Source organism: Zootoca vivipara, chromosome 3 (assembly GCF_965207765.1).
Source record: "Zootoca vivipara chromosome 3, rZooViv2.hap1.1, whole genome shotgun sequence".
Taxonomy (NCBI): domain Eukaryota; kingdom Metazoa; phylum Chordata; class Lepidosauria; order Squamata; family Lacertidae; genus Zootoca; species Zootoca vivipara.
The window spans coordinates 29813693-29830646 of NC_142586.1; the positions used below are offsets into that span (position 1 = coordinate 29813693).

At 42.6% G+C, this 16954-nt stretch overlaps 1 protein-coding gene across 3 annotated transcripts in view; it reads right to left on the reverse strand.

The window, feature by feature from the left end:
• The window catches only part of CILK1 (ciliogenesis associated kinase 1), a 29027-nt gene that overhangs the window by 4213 nt on the left and 7860 nt on the right, over positions 1-16954 (reverse strand). For 2 of the 3 annotated variants that reach the window (XM_088665751.1, XM_035109799.3), the window contains exons 3-13: positions 14129-14183; positions 13657-13778; positions 12571-12650; positions 10543-10675; positions 9002-9173; positions 7965-8132; positions 6452-6754; positions 5044-5231; positions 4786-4928; positions 2777-2905; positions 1818-1940 (exon numbers count right to left, since the gene is read on the reverse strand). In XM_088665751.1, the coding sequence (XP_088521877.1) occupies positions 1818-1940; positions 2777-2905; positions 4786-4928; positions 5044-5231; positions 6452-6754; positions 7965-8132; positions 9002-9173; positions 10543-10675; positions 12571-12650; positions 13657-13778; positions 14129-14183 (1616 nt within the window). The remainder of the gene's footprint in view (positions 1-1817; positions 1941-2776; positions 2906-4785; positions 4929-5043; positions 5232-6451; positions 6755-7964; positions 8133-9001; positions 9174-10542; positions 10676-12570; positions 12651-13656; positions 13779-14128; positions 14184-16954) is intronic. The other variant, XM_088665752.1, reaches the window with a different exon arrangement.

Below are 16954 nucleotides of genomic sequence, written 5' to 3' on the forward strand. Positions count from 1 at the left end.
AGTTAGGAGGCTGTCCAGAGTAGCGTGAGGAATGCAGGGAATCAGAAAAAAATTGTGATTGCAGAACGCTCCACTTGACCCTTCCATTAAGGGAAAGCTTTTCTGCATCCAAACCATTGTCACCAATTCTGAATCTGAATGAATACAGTGGTACCTTGGTTTATGAACTTAATCCATTCTGGAAGTCCATTCTTAAACCAAAGCGTTCTTAAACCAAGGCGTGCTTTCCCATAGCAGCAAGGGACTCAATTTACAAATGGAACACACTCGACAGGAAGCGGAACATATTCTGCTTCCAAGGCAAAGTTCACAAACCAAAACACCTACTTCCGGGTTTGCAGCGTTCTTAATCCAAGTTGTTCATAAACTAAGCTGTTCTTAAACCAAGGTACCACTGTATACCAATATGATAAGCATAATAATAATAATAATAATAATAATAATAATAATAATAATATACTTTAACTAGCATGCAGAATCCAATCCACAACTTTCTATGCAGATGTTTTTAAACTATCTTGGTTGAATGCTTCTGAAGAAGTCAACTGAGATACTGTAAGACCTGCTCTCTCACTTCACATATAAAAAAATAAAATAGGACAAAGAGTTGCCTCTCTGGAATAATAAGTTACGGTGTTTTTGAGCTACTGCTCTAGGTTCTGTCAAAGGGCCAAAGAAAGGAGTATTTTTGGGTGGTTTTTTTTTTACTGAAGTGGCTTATTTTCTGCTACCACTAGTTGTGGGTAGGAACACAGAGCTTTGAGATGCTCTCAATTCCCTGCTTATGTTATTGAATCCTAAAGTTTAACCCAAGTACTGTCTGTGCTAGAGGTAACCAACATGGTGCCCTCTAGATTTTACTGGACTTCAGCTCCCATCTGCCCTAACCAGCATGGTCAATTATCAGGGATGATGGGAGTTACAGTCTAACATTGTTGCCATCACAAGGTCTAGAAATAGGATTACCAGGAGAAATAATAATAATAATAATAATAATAATAATAATAATAATAATAATAATAATAAATCCAAAATCCTTAGGACACTGAATTATTGTGTGAGAGGTATACAACTGCAGAACAAACAGGGTCTGTAGTCCTAGAGAAAATTCAGTCTGCTGGTATTCGGACAAACAGTGGCTCTTTTGTATCAGCCATTTTTAACTACTGAAAAAAGATTAGATTTGAAATATTAGCAACTATAGGCCCTGTCCCTCGGTTGCCATGGAACTTCCCCTTCCTCTGATCTCCCCTGCAGCTTTCTGTATACTCTCAAAATCAGCTCCAGAGTGTTGGAGGATTTTCTGGAGCAGGTTTTTTTTTTGGGGGGGGAGTAGGAAGAGGAGAGGAAGGGGAACTCCCAGTGTGTGAGTGGTTCGCTGATCACACAGTGTGGGGTACAACTCCATGTATCTGACTGGGTACTGGAAAGCAAAACGTGGGAAGCATCCCAGAAAGCGTGCCTCTCTTTCTGGCGTCACTCTTTAATCAATGGTGGGAAAGCTGGTTGAACAATTGCCCCTCTTGGGCTTTGTATGCACACCATACATTTAAAGCACCACCCCAAAGCAGCATTGGGAACTGTAGTTTACCCCTCACAGTGCTACAATTCCCAGCAGCCTTCACAAACTTCAGTTCCTGGCATTCTTGGGATGTGTGTGTGTGTGTGTGTGTGTGTGTGCACGCGCACTTTCAATGTTGGGTGTGTATGCAGCCCTAGTCATACAAACAAGATAAAGGCTGAAGCCCAGGCAGCGTCCCCCATTTTGCAGTGCAGTGGCATTCTTGCTGTGCTCCCCAGAAACAGAAAGAGCTTACGAGATGGGTCTGAAGATGCATCAATAATCGGCGCTAACTGAACCCTCTGGCCAGCAGAGCCAACTTCTTTCTTCAGAAACGAAGGGATGTAAGCACCCCTTAGCCCACTCGCTCCTGTGTTGCCTGAAAGAAAATCAGAGAGCGGAGGACATAATTGAGGTCAATGCAGTAGACCAGTACAAAATTTCACAATGCACCACAAACAACCTTTATTTTTTTCCTTTAAAAATCAATCCAATAATTTTCCTTAAAAACAAAACAATCCAGTTAATAATCCAGCCAATGCTTAATCCAGTTATTGCCTTAAAGTCCCACCCCATGTGACAGCTTCTTTTTCTGTGATAAGATGGTGCTGTCACCAGAAAGAGTTGAAACTGCACCAGCAACGGAGTCTACACTTCCTCTTGTCCTGTGCCTAGAGTCCAAGTGGCTTTCTGCTTGACCTGCACTTTCTAGGCACAGGTCCCAGCAGTTTCCCTCTTGCCCCGCTCCTTTACCAGGGAAAACCCACTGCTTACTGCTAAATCGGAGCAAATGTCAATCCAGAGAAAACCTGGATTGTCCTTTGCTCTCACTGAGCACTAAAGAGTGGCTTTCCCCAGGGGAAAGCAGTGGGATGAATCCCGAGTACCTGAATCAATCTTTCAAAGACTTTTATCTTCGAAAAAATCTGATATTTTACGTATATGACTTCATGATCTTCAGTGTAAAACCAGCAGGAATTGACTTTAATCTATGCAGAAGTATTAAGGAAGAAATGTCATTCAACTCAGTGGGACTTACTTCCAAGTAAATGTGCATGGATCAAAGCTGTGAATAAACTTAGGATCACATCCACTTTATCCTATTTTGTCTGTCTTATGCAGTAAATGATGTCAATACATCAAACACTGGTTCACTATCACAAAGTGCAGTCAGCAAACAGGTCTAAAAAAGAAGACAAATTTTCTTTTCCTTACTGGAGTTCAGCCTGGTGATCCCTCCTGCTACCACCGATGTCTTTCCAGGTAAATTAAAACTGGGCCATGGATTGGACGGGGTGGAATCTTTGCTTGAACTTGAGACTAAATTATTTCTTGTGCTTATTCCTAGAGTAAGAAGTGAGATGCTGTAAAAATGCAGCAGGAATACATTTATTTATATACATATCTTGCTCCCCTTCTGTTTCTATCATGCAGTAATTCCCATCTACTAGCATAATTACCTGCAAATGTCAGTGCTAGATTAGGCAACAGGGGTACAGGAAGACACCCCCTATAGGGCTGTCATGATGTTTAGGACGGTTAATCTAGGCCAGGGGTTCCCAACAAAATTTTCTCGAGGACCCCTCATCGAGCCGCTATTGTGACAAGGACCCCCATTAATTCCTAATCCTAAAATTAAAAAGTGATAGCCAAATTAAGAGTCTTTTTATATTTTATAATTGGTTCGAGAGTCACTGACTTACTTGCTTGAACATCAAATGCATTATCTTCCTCTTCATCTGTAGGCCTTTGTCGTTTTAACGAACCACTTTTTAACCAACGGTCCATTTTTAACTACGCGAACTGTAGCTTCCGCGAAAAACAACGCTTTGTTTACAAACACTACTGTTTTGCAAAGAGGCAGCGGGCGCCAGGGAGGAGGGAGGGGAATGGAGAAGACAGGGTACCTGCACAGTAGCGCACAAATGAAGCCGACGCGCGCAAAGCATCTTGGGGAGGTGAGCGTTAGTAGAATGCGCACGCTGCCTCTTTGCAAAACAGTAGTGTTTGTAAAGCGCCACCTAATGGCATACAGCAGAACTACTGCCTCTATCTAATTCTAGTTTTGCGCTAGACTCTGCTCATGCAGGAAGCGGCCAAAACAAAAAATCTGTTATCATACGAAATATATATTTTTTTTATTTTATTCTAATAGCATCTTGCGGACCCCTCTGGCATAGCTCGCGGACCCCTGGGGGTCCCCGGACCACCTGTTGGGAACCACTGATCTAGGCAAGTCTGTAATTGTAAAGGGAGGAAGGAAACAGGGGCCCCTGAAGGAGTGATGAACTAGAGTGGCAAAAGGCTTTTCTGTATCACAATGCCACTTTAGGCAACTGGATGCCACAAATATCTAGCTACTGAGTCATGTAGGCTGCCAACAGGGTGCCCTCCAAATGTTGCTGGACTACAACGCCCATCATCCATGACCATTAGCCATCCTCTGGGGCTAATGGAAGTTGTAGCCCACCATGTCCAAGTAGTGCTGTGTACAAACTGACCCACAAACATGTACACCCTCCAGGAAGTATAAGAGGCCTTCCTGTTCCTCTCCTCAGTTGCCCATTGATCAAGTGTTTTGCAGTGTCCAAGGGGGTTGTATTATACCTTGCTTTTGTAAGTTAATTTCATAGGTATTCCACACAATTAGGTTAAACATGCATTCGATTGTGGTTGCTGTCCACGTAGAATGTAAGTTGAGCATGTTCTAGTGAGAGACCAGAAAAGAACCAGCTGCAATACTTGATGGGTTTGGATATGGGAAACTCGGGGACAAACCTACGCTAGGCAATGAAATTCAATATATGGCCTTGAGCAATTCACTACGCCACAGTTCAGCTTACTTCACAGGACTGTTTGAAGCTAAAACACAAATAAAACGCGCTCTGAGCAACTTGGTATACAAATGTAACATTATTTTACAACCAGTCATAAACTGAAGACAGTTTGATCAACACCTAATCAACAGTCAGTAATAAAAAAGTTATTTTGTTGCTGAATAGAAAGTTTCCAAAAATGCATTTTGTAGCCAATTTAAGGGAAATGGCTTAATGAAAACAAAATATGTCTTCTGGGAAGCAAATCCCACTGAAGTCCCTGTAAGTGGGGTTAGGATTGCAGCTAATAATCAGCAGGACGTCTGGGACTAGAGGTTACTCACTCAGGTCAAAAGCGGATTATCATATTTTACGAAGCATCATAGTAAATATTTATTTTTTACTAACCAGGTAAATACCTAGAATGTTTCAAGTAATGTTGTTTGGCTGCAGAAACTTGCAATGTTGGTGTGTCCTGCCGAAGGTAGGAAGGTGCGCTGTTCCCAGTTCCTAAGCAGGCTGACGGCTTGAGATCCGAGATACTTTCAAATCTGAAACCAAAATCAACCAGCCATGTTTATACTGCCGGATACAGCAGTATGTATGATACAGCAGTACAGAAATACTTTTATGGGCAAATCAAGAAAAATAAGGCCAGTAACTTGCCCACAAAGAGCTTCATCACTCTGTCCTTTGTTTTTAAGTTCTTTTCTGGCAAATGAGGAGTTAACACCTCCATCTTCCAGATCTTCCCAATCCTCAGTGTCTTTTAGTGTCCCGGGAATGTGTCCCCATCTACGACGGCTCTTTGGTTTGAGTTCCCCATTTGTCTTCTCTGTACCAATGTCTGCTTTCTGACATTGCGGGAGGAAAATAAGAAAACAGAAGAAAAGCATGTGAAGATCAGAACTGCGGTATAAGCAAAATAAATATTGGAAGTGCTTCCAATGGGCAGAGAATGGGCCTTTGGCAACAGGGCTGTGATTTTACTGCCAAAATTTCACAATTTGTGTGTACTTACTCCAACATGTGGTCAAGCAAAATTACTCCAAATGAATTTAAATTTAAGAGATGGTTGTCTCACAAACATACACGGCAGCTAAGCAACTTGAATTACAAACAAACATTAATAGGACTAAAGCAGAGGTTGAGGGGAGAGAATTGAAAGGAAAAATAGAAAAGTGTTTATGCAGAAGCAGCTTACAGAAAAGAGGCAGGGAAGGATGGGGCCCAGGAGGTTCATGTTGGGTTTGAGGAGGAAGCAAATACAGTCCTACCAATGCTTCCATTATATGAATGGCTTAGTTCAGAAGACGCTGTCTCACACATGGTGGGTAAGTGACACTGGGTCTTCCCTCCCTGGCTACGTATACACTCAGTTCTTTGGACATCCAGGGATAGCCACGCTTTCATATGGGCATAAACTCCAATATGCCTGAGTGGTGTGATGCCCTTTCCAAATGTCATGGCCCTCCTTGGACGCCCAAGTAGGCTTGGAAACAGACAGGGCAGGCAGAGGGAAGGTATGCTCTTACTGCCTCACCATGGGCAGGAGAGACATAACTGCCCGCTCAGAGCAAGGTGTAGCATGTATCTTGAGAAGCTGGGTCTGCATGCGTCATCCAAATGGGGAGACCTCCAACTTCACTTGATGGTTGTATCATACCTCCTCCCCAAGAAGGTCATGTATAACCATCCGTACCCAGATGTTCAAATGAGTAGAACTTTGACTCCTTCCTATCTTTCAATAACTATTCCCCATGTATCACTGGAGCCAAGGTCTGTCCCGCCTGCCTGCTCTACACTAAGGAACAATTCACTGGAGACCAAGTCAAGAGTTCCCAAGACTAATGCAAAATAGATGCTGCATTCATGTAGCCTCTGTATTGAGAGCAACTGTGGAAATATCAGCTCAACAGAAACAAGCTCCTAGCATCCAGAAACAAAAAAGAAAAGTAGAATTCTTTTTTGCATTTGCCCTTAAAACCACACAGCCAATCCTATTTAAAATACAAGAGTGAGATAATGTCCACATTTTAGAAGGGCAAAAATCTCATCCAAGACTGTGCCTTACCTGCTGAGGAATCTTATTGTGAATTTCTGGCAAAGCCACCTGGCTAGGCTTGTCTTCTCTTAAATGGTCACTCACGGTGGTGTCTGTTTTGTAAGGGTATATCAGGGAGTGGGAGGACTGGTTCTGCTGGAATGGTCTGAAGGAAAGGCGAACTTGTGCTTTAGGAGGAGGCTGTGCTGGTGGAATGGGTTTCATGTGGACTTGTGCTTTATCAGGAAGGTCTCTCTGTTGCTTTCCCAGCTCCTGAGTAGAGCGAGAGGTGCCCAGTAATTGGCCAACCTGGAAGTAAGGATATCGAAGAGCCTAAAAGTCAAGGGAGAGAATTTTTTTTAACCCAGGGAGTCAAGCAACAGCCAGTTTCTCAGTCCCAATATCTAGGGTTCTGTGCATGCCACAATACCACTCAAGGGCAGGGAAGAGCCAAAATATGATAGCACATGCAAAATTCAACTTTCTAGTAGTTGCTGCTTTCGTTTTATATATATATATATAAAAGTAGGTTTCTTAATGCTACAAATATATTCCTGTTGAAATCTTAAAAGCCAAACGGGTGGGTCTTCCATATTCTGCAACCCTCCCCCCCCTCCACAACAAAGCCAGAATTATGCAAAAATGAAAAGCAACTCATCCATGCCACAAACAATTTTGTAGTTTGCATAATGTGTTTAATCTGCACAATTTACAAATCATAGGCAAAATCTGGGATGTCTGGGTGAAAATTTTAATTTAATTTTTTTTAATGGTGTTGTACACAACCCTTCCCACACAGGCTGTATGCCCAGAGACTTCTCTCTGGCATAACTCATCTGTTGGGCTACCTTTTTACCATGGTATTTGACATCTGAGATACTGTATATATTTTCAGGATACATGCTGTGCAATTTATTGACTGCAATTTATTTTTAACACAGTTTTTTAAATTGCTGTAACCTGCCCTGGGACCTTATGGTGAAGGGCAGGTAAGAAATCATAAACATAATAGACAACTTATCTCACTTTATTGGGGCCCTTTGATTAAACCAATTGGTAGTGCATGCTAATCAATTAGGGCCAGGCAGCCTTTATTCTCAAAGTGTGAGTTTTGTTCTCACTGCTTTATTTCCACTGAAAACGAATAAAGGATCAGATAAAGCTGTCCACCCTGCTGCAGTTTTTAAGAGGTCCTGATGTGAATACAAATCCAATTCCCTGTGCTCCTTTTCTGATTAGCAAGGATGGGAATGCATAGAAGAAACAAAGCGAGGTATAGAGATAGAAACTGCAATAAGAAATAAGAGAAAAGCAGAGATGTGTCAGCAGTGGATGAAGAGACTTGAGACTTCCCTGAATCAGAAAAATATTCCACTGAGTTGGGGCTGGTGATGGGAAACAGTGGTCAGAACCAACAGTCTGCAACACATGTTTTGAACCCACTCCTCCTTATAACCTTTGGAAGTTCCTCTGTTCCTCTGAGAGAGTGAGCTGTCAGCAAGGCAGAGAGTTGTAAAGACAGATCCATGAAAGAAGAGCAAACCTGGCTTGCCGTTGGCCGCTTTTTGGGGTCCCACTGCAACATGTCTCTCATGAGCTGTATTGACTCGCTGCTTGCGTTAGGGATGAGGGTCTTCAGGTTGTTTGGGACGCACTGAGGCCAGCGGAAATTCATAGTGCCAGCAAGCTGGTAGCCTTCGGGCCAGTCATTCTGAAAAGGACGGAAGCATGCCTGGTCAGGACATGAACGTGTAGCTGGTGCAGCCTTGCCCAAGATGCCACCCTCATGCCTTCATAAGCAACATTTCCAACATTGCATAAAGGTCTGGCTGACTAGTGAACTGATCCTGGGATAACTGAAGCAAGCGGATCAGCTCACACAATTCAAGGGGCAGGTAAGAGGCTGAAGTGATCCCAGAGAATCAAGAGCACATGATAAGACCAGGGAGTCCTAACTCATAACTAGATAGCTGAAGGGTGAAGTGAAGGCAAAGACAGGCAGTCCTAGGTTAGCTGATCATCACCATATTTTGGCCAGGCCACTCAATAGGTAGACCGTTGTCAGGCATTTTGTTTCTGTTATTCTACTGTATTCATTGTACCTTTATTGTATCTTTCTTTCTCATATCAATATGCAGTACAGTATATGCTTGTACACCGTTTAAGCAATGTGTGTTCTCTTTTGCAGCACCAAGGCACAGTAATAATGTCAGCTGGTCCCTGGCATAGAATTCTTATGGACAGCAACTTAACAATAAAGAATGACTCTAAGCTTTTGCAGAATGCTCTCCTAAAGTTTGAGCGGTCACAGCTTCCTCTCACGCATGCTGAATTCCACTGGAATTAATTCCAAGGCAGCAATTTTTTCTTCCCTTTGCTCCCCACCATCCCATACAATGTCTCCTTTTTAGTACAAGTTGCTATTTTCTCTATCGAGACTGTATAAAGCTGGAGACATCTTAGCAATCAGCTATCCAGTGTCAATAGCAGAAAAGAAGTAGAGTAGTAGCGGGGATGAGAGAACAGAACATATTCAGAGTTATACTCCTTCATGCACACTGAAGACAGGCTCACAGTTACCTTTTTTGGCGTCCCCAGCACTTGGCAAATCTTGAAAATAGTATCAATTTCACTAGCTCCTGGGAAGAGCGGCCGGAGTGTGTAAACCTCTGCCATGATACAACCAACAGCCCAGATATCAATGGGAGAACTATAGTTCGTGGATCTCAAAAGCACTTCAGGAGCTCTGTACCTGAAAGCCAAAAGCAAGGGGGAAACACAGTGGGGTTCGTTTACAAAATATGCCAAGCAGAACCTTACACCAGACTAGTACATTTGCACTGGACAGCAATTGCAAAAGGTCCCTTTCTCTCTGCCAGCATGGAAACAAGAGCCCTCTAAAATACTTCCCAACCCAACCTCCCTCCCTGAGCACTGCTCAAGGTAAGAAGCTGAAACAATTTTATTCAAGGGTTGCTTGTCCTGTCTAGGGCTTAGATCTTCCCCAATATATCCTCTGTCTTGCAGGGATAATTAACCCTTGAAATTCTAAACTATAATCAAAGTGGTGAGGTGCCGAGCAATTGTTATTTTATTTGTAAATCACCTAACACAGGACATTCTCTAGGATAGAGCTTTCCAAACTGTGTGTTGTGACACACTAGTGTACTGGCAGCAATGTGTAGGTGTGTCGCATACGGGTGGTGCTGTGGTCTAAGACCCCATAGCCTCTTGGGCTTGCCGATTGGAAGGTCGGCAGCTTGAATCTGCACGACGGGCTGAGCTCCCGTTGCTCTGTCCCAGCTCCGGTGAACCTAGCAGTTTGAAAACATACCAGTGCAAGTAGATAAATAGGTATTGCTGTGGCGGGAAAGTAAACGGCGTTTCTGTGCACTCTGGCTTCCAACACGGTGTTCTGTTGTGCCAGAAGCGGTTTACTCATGCTGGCCACATGACCTGGAAAGCTATGGACAAATGCCGGCTCCCTCGGCCTTAAAAGCAAGATGAGCGCCGCACCCCATAGTCACCTTTGACTGAACTGTCCAGGGGTCCTTTACCTACCTTTTACCTTACCCCATGCTCCTCCCAGGGCTGGACAGGGGTTAGTTTAACCTCCGTCTTGCTAGTATAACTGAATTACTGTTGAGAATTGATGCACGTCTAAAAAGTATGTCACCAACATGAAAACTTACAATCAAGTTTTAAAGTGTCCAAAATTGTTAGAAACCACCGCCATCAAAATGTGAGCAATAAAACCAGTAACTTAAAACATGAAATACCAACTTCCAGGCGTGTGGGTGAATTTATCAGTAATCCACATTGGCAGTAACATAAAGCATTGAACTCAAATTCCATCAAATGCCTGGCTAAAGAGAAAAGTCTTAACCTGGCACTGAAAAGTTGTTAAGTGTCAGATGGCTCTTGATTACTGTATTCCCAAAATCACAATCATAGTAGGAATAGAAGTAATCTTTAACTCCACATACAGAGCCATAGCCTACTCAGTGTAGACCCACTGACATTAATGGACCTAAATGAGAAATGTTCATTAATTTCATTTGATCTACTCTGAGCATGAGTAACGTGAACACAGCTCAAAGCATATAAGCTCAAGTGTTTACCATCTTGTGGATACGTAATCTGTGTAGGGAGGTCTGGATCTGATTTCCCGTGCAAGGCCAAAGTCTGCGATTTTCACAAGTTCCGGTCCCATGCAAAGGAGGTTTTCAGGTTTCAGGTCCCTATGGAAAAACCCTGTAATTGTGAAAACAAACATTAGTCAGTCTGTTCTGCCGCCCACATTTTCATTTCATTGTGCATGTTTGTGTGGTTAGTTACCAGCAGGCTTGTCGACTGACCGGAAAAAAAAATATCTGGCTTTCCCACTCCTCTTCAAATAGTGGAAGAAAACCAGTACTGTAGATGGAAGCTTTTTATGGCATGGAGATAAAGGGTGATAGTCAATGTTAGTCATACACAGAGCAAACCCATTGAAATTGAGAGGCTTAAATTAATTGATTTCAGTGGGCCCACTCTGACTTATAGTGGGGGAATCACTCAAATGCTATAATTTGCTCATGTCCACAGAGCAAAAGCAGTTAAAGCATAGAATGTTGGAGCCGAGGTGGGGGAAATAAAGATCTAGAAACCCTAATCATCAGTGGTTAATTTTGAGAGAGGGGTGCTACTGCTCAGACGTGTTTGGATGGTCTGTTTCCTAACCCCAAAATGTGGCACCTGGCAAAGGTGACTCAGTGTACTCTGTATATGCCATGAGGTTCTGTATTTTATTATTACTTAATCTTCCAGGGCTGATTCCTGGCACAGCAAACAGAATCCGCAGTCAGGTCCCTGCTCAAAAGACCCCCTGCTAGAAATTCATTAATCAAACATTAAAAACTCTTCCATGCCACCGGAAAGGGTCAAACCAAGTGGCACAGTCCAAAAAGAGCTATCAAGGCACACTTGAATTGCTTTACAATCTAGTTAACACAGCAGCAATTAATTATACAAAGCTGTTCTATCAAATCATCCACTTCTTTTTCACTTTATGAAACTGTTTCATGTTTCAGAAACTGCAGTGCTTTGGAAGTTACAAGGAATGAGCTTATTCAGGAAATAACAAGCTCTCACTCTGGTTACATAATATCTGACCCCATCTCCTTTCATTGCTGCCATTATAACACTTTATTAAGAGAAGGTGCCAAGAGAGTAAATTGAGCTATTTTGAACCACAAAATGTTCTCCCCTAATACTGCTTTATATTTTGAGGTGAAGATCTGAGCAGGTAAAATATCTTCTCTTTCTTTAAAAAAAAAGGGGGGGTGAAAGGTAAGAATTTCTCTCTCACACTCACTAAACATGAAGAAAACAATGATAATCACACTTGGCATTACTATTGTGCAAATGTTCAAGACATTTCAAACATACTGTATCAGTAAACCATGCAACTGTATTATTACTAACAGTACTATTATTTATTGCATTTGTTTATCACTTTATACAAACAAAAGTCTCAAAGCGACTTAACAACAAGATGGAATACAAGGTCAGTATTATTACTGCCAGAACTACACAGAACTACTGTGGTCTGCATTGGCTTCAGAAACGGCATCTGGCCACACAACTTTCTATCTTCTTTTCCAGCAAAACAGTCTTGGCAGCTTTCCTTGGACCCAGCAGCTCCTGCCTGGGATGACATCCCATGATCAACCCATAATCCTCTAACAGGGGTAGGAGGTCAGTTTAACAATAGAACTGTTCATTCAAATAACCAGGCTTTACAGATACATTTTGTGCAGCTCAGACTTGTTGCATGTTTACCTAAAGGCAAGTCCTGTTGACTTCACTGGGGGCTACACCCCAACAGCAAGGGTGTTTCCAGCTGCAGCCTCAATTAGGAATTGCATTAAATGCTATAATTCTACAATAAATATATTTTGTTTAATGAACATTAGCCTTTGTGGAGCACACTGGAGAAGAGTGTGTTTTCAGCCTCACTCATACCACTCTCAACAAGTCATGTTTACCTTCCTGAACACAAACAAAAAACCTTTAGTGCCTGCTCAAATATTTCTTAAGTATTTGTTAATATCACTTCCTACCACGCCATCAATACAGTCACAGATACTCATCCAATTTGGCCTTACCATGTTTATGTATGAATGCAAGCCCTTGAAGAATCTGATACATAATATTCCTGACAGTAGATTCGGGAAATAATTTGTTTCTGTAAGGTAAAAGTAGAGGAGGGGGATTTATGTTCACATGCAGGATTTCTTAGCTGTACTTCTTTATCTACTGGATATATAGTTGAAGGCTAGAATAGATAGTGTCATACAAGCAGTAATAAGCATGCTTTTATATATCCCTTACTGGAGGAGGACATTCTGGGTGCCACAGGATAGTGCACAGAGCAGGAAATCTGCAGGCAGAGGTGTTGTGCCCAAGAAGGAGGCATCCTCATTGCACCCATGGAAGGATCTGTGGTTCCTCCTCTGCCACCACTGCTGCAATGGCAGAGAAGGCAAAAAAGAGTATGCCAGGAGTGGATATGGGTGGGCTCCACTGGATCTAATGGCTTCCCATTCCTCTAACACAATCCCGGTTTGAGGAGAAAAGTACACCCCACCTGGAACTAGCATATTTATTTTCTCTCCCATTGATAGCAATGGGAAGGGATTTTTGTTGTTGTAAATTGCAATGCTGATGGGGAACCAGAAAAGGAAAAGTGACCCATCATTGCCTTCAGCCTTAATCAGCTCTGGCACCTTGTCTGCCTTTGATTCGTCCTCCTGTTCCTCCCCACTTTTGAATTGCTCTGCTCAAAATTCTACTTCATAGCACCAAGAGGCTCTTAGAAGCATCTTATAAAAGATTTTCACAATAAAACCACTCAAGTCTAAGAGTACCAGAACAAAATTACATGCTATACATGTGGTGCCAGGATTATTCAGGCAGCGTTTCCTGTCCCCCATCCTTGGTCCTTCTGGGCATTGTCACTGGATCATGGCCTACTTATCAGAAGTTGCCAATCAAGGACCTCCAAGATAAGAGAGTGGGAGCTGAGCAATCTCAGTTCAAAAACCTAAATATCATGCTTATAATGTATTTGATGTGATTTCGCTACGATGAATTATGGTTGCATAGTTATAGTGCTTGGTGTTTTGGTTAGTTTTGGTAAGCTACCGGTATACTGGATGGTGGGTTTTTTTGGGGGGGGGGAATCAACATACCTTTCTTTCATTAACTGATAAAGGTTCTCCTTCATGTATTCAAACACAAAGTACAGATTATCATTTTCTCTGATAACTTCTTTCAGTTTCACCACATTGGCATGGTTGAGTTTCTTCAAGGACTGGGAATGCAAGATAAGACAATTACAGACACTGTTGAAACAGGGCTTTAAGATAAGTGACAATGAATGCTTGTCCCAGAAACATAAATTGAGATACTGCTAAATTTACACGCCTGGCTGTTAAAAAGTGCTCAGACTCTTAGAGTCAGATATGACCAATGTTTCTCTGGCCTTGTAAAGATGAATGCTGATAGTGGGGCACATTTGCACAATCCGTTCTTCATCCGAGAGGCACTCCAGTTCCCCGGAGGAATGTGCAATGCTGCCCAAGACAGCATCTGACCATGGACTTTCAACCACAGCTCTACCCGAAGCTGAAGGAATCCTGTGCAAATTTCAGTTTAGCGCACCTTAACTTCTCGAAGATTCATACATTCTTCCCAGGAGTAGAATTTCCTCTTCATCCTGTGAAGCACAAAGTAAGGAAGTCAGTATCACAATCTGATACTACTCATGTTCTAGGTCCATGAAGGAATAAATGGAAGCTTACAACACTCAGAGCTGTGCTTCTTTTGTGGCTGGGATCCAACAACCGCCCTAGTTTGGCATGCCCAACAGGGTCTTTGGGCTTGTGTTTCTTGAACACTGCCACTGTCACATGGAAACACATTTACAATATTAAGAGGATTTTTAAAGCACATATGGTGGTGGTGGTGGGAGGAAAAAAAAATCCCACTGTGCACAGGTCTAAATGGTAGCTCTTTGGCACTCCACCCATATGCTAGGCCAGCACATTTTTTAAATTTTGGTTTTATTAATTAATCTGTAGTTTTGCTACTTTTGGCTTTAGAGAGGTTTAAACATCAGCATGCAAACCTCTGGTAAGATCATTGAGGCATAGCTGCTTGCCACTCATGACTTGCAGAAGTAGAATTACGCAAAATGAGAACATGGTATTCTTCTTTGCATGTGATTTAGGTCAGCTTGCTGCATTTTTTAAAAACACACAACCCTATTTCTTAAAGTTTGTTGTTGTTGATTTTTTTTCTAAATAAGCATTGTTTTATACTGCAATTTATAATGAGGTTTTCAGCATAAGGGTCTTGAGGTCTTGGCTGTTTTATCTTCAGGGTAAAGGGTTTGATCAGATGATCCTGTCCATTCCACATTCTGGAGATCTGGAGGTTTTGTCTAAAGTGTTAGTATTTTCTTATATGATACTTCAGTTCTATAACATGTATACAAATATACTGTACCATCTCCTCAGCATTGCCCATCACCAGATGCAAGCTATCGGGTATATATATATATATATATATATATATATATATATATATATATATATGTAGGCATTGCGTGCACGGAGGTCACAGCCTTTCTCCATAATTGCTGAACCGTAATGTAACAAATTTGCCCACAACGTTCCATGCCCATAAGGGAGTGATCTGGCATTATTTCCCCCCCAAAAAAACCACACCTTTCACGCCTAAAATAATGATTAAACACACAAAAAAGTGGCACCCAAATTAGACGCCACCACCAGAGGCTCTGAAAACTCCAGCAGCATCCAATAGAAAGACAGATTGCACCCTGCCGCCTCCAAAGTTGCGCCGCCAGATGACATTACAAAATTCCACAGCAACCAACTGAAAACAGTCCTTTTGCAGCAACAAGGCCCAGCTTTTTCAATAGGCTGCAGTATTGCCAAGCAGGGAAAACTGAGTAGGACGCACCATTCAGTAGGTCACAGGCAAAAACAAAGGGGTGGAAAAACATAGCCATGGGGGGGAGGGAGAACCTCGAGTCAGCCAAAGCAGTGGGGGGTGGGTGGGTTAGGACAGGGAAAACTGAGTAGGCCGCAGCATTGCCCAGCAGGGAAAACTGAGTAGGCCTCACCTTTGCCCGGTAGGCCACAGGCAAAAACAAACAGAATATGGGGCTTTCACAACCGGGGGGGGTCCACAGGGATGAGGCACAACAAAGGGAGGGGGGAAACACATAGCCAAGGGGTGGGGAGGAAGAACCCTGAGTCAGCCAAAGCAGTAGGGGGTAGGTTGGTAAAGGTAAAACTGAGTAGGTCTCACCATTGCCCTGTAGGCCACAGGCAAAAACAAACAGAATATGGGCCTTTCACAGGGATGAGGCACAACAATGGGAGAGGGGGCTCACAGGGATGAGGCACAACAAAGGGGGGGACATATAGCCATGGGGGGGGGGGAGGTAGGACCCTGAGTCAGCCAAAGCAGTGGGGGGTGGGGACATTTTCAGGAACATGCGTGGGTGGGGGAGTCTTATTTTTGAAACTTACAGTAGGGGAGTCAGGATTGGGACGGGGCAGGTGAGGAGACTCTGAAGGGAGACTCTGAAGGTCAATTTAACAGGAAAAGGTCCATTTAACACAAAAACCCACAGTAACACATGGCCGGGCCAGCTAGTTCATTTAATGCAAGCAAAATGTTCTCCCTATCCACAAATTTCCACTTCTAGCTGGAAAATAAGCCAAACACCCTTTAGCACAGAGTCTGGGAACCTGTGCACCCCCCAATGTGGTTGGACTCCAGCATGACCAATGGTAAGGGATGGTGGTAATTCATCAACATCTTGAGGGTCACAGGTTTCCCACTGCTGCTCAATCAAAATGAGACTTGAAAGAACAGCATCTTATTCAAACAAGCCTGTGAAATGATGATCAGGCAATCCTTATGGTGATGTAAGTGCCACATACTCCCAAACCCATAAATATAACTGGGTCAGTGGCTCCTTCTCACCCTCTAGCACAAGAAAAAATATGGAATATTTTTCTCAATGAAGGGGGAAAAACCAGAACCTCTTTCTCTCTCTAGTAGAAAAATGCCAGAGAAATTGCTGATTTGTGCTGAAACAAGGCATTCTGGCAGCAGTTCAAAAAATATTTCAAAGCAAACCTCAACCTAAACTACAGCTACTAAACATATTCTAACTATATGATGCCTTCTACTAGTTCATGTGCAGTTGTTGACAATCTTCCACCCTAAAACAAACCAAAAAATAGCTGGATTGTGGCTAACATTATATTTGGAACACGCCTGCAGTTCTAGTCATCTCTGCCCATCAAAACATCATAGAGCCAGGACATTTTTTTAAAAGTACTTGTGATCCAACTAAAGCTGAAGATCAGGAAATTAAATAACATTTGGGCAAAGAGTATGTGGCAAAACCCTGAAACTAGCTCAATGTGAAGACAAAGCTTCCTGGTT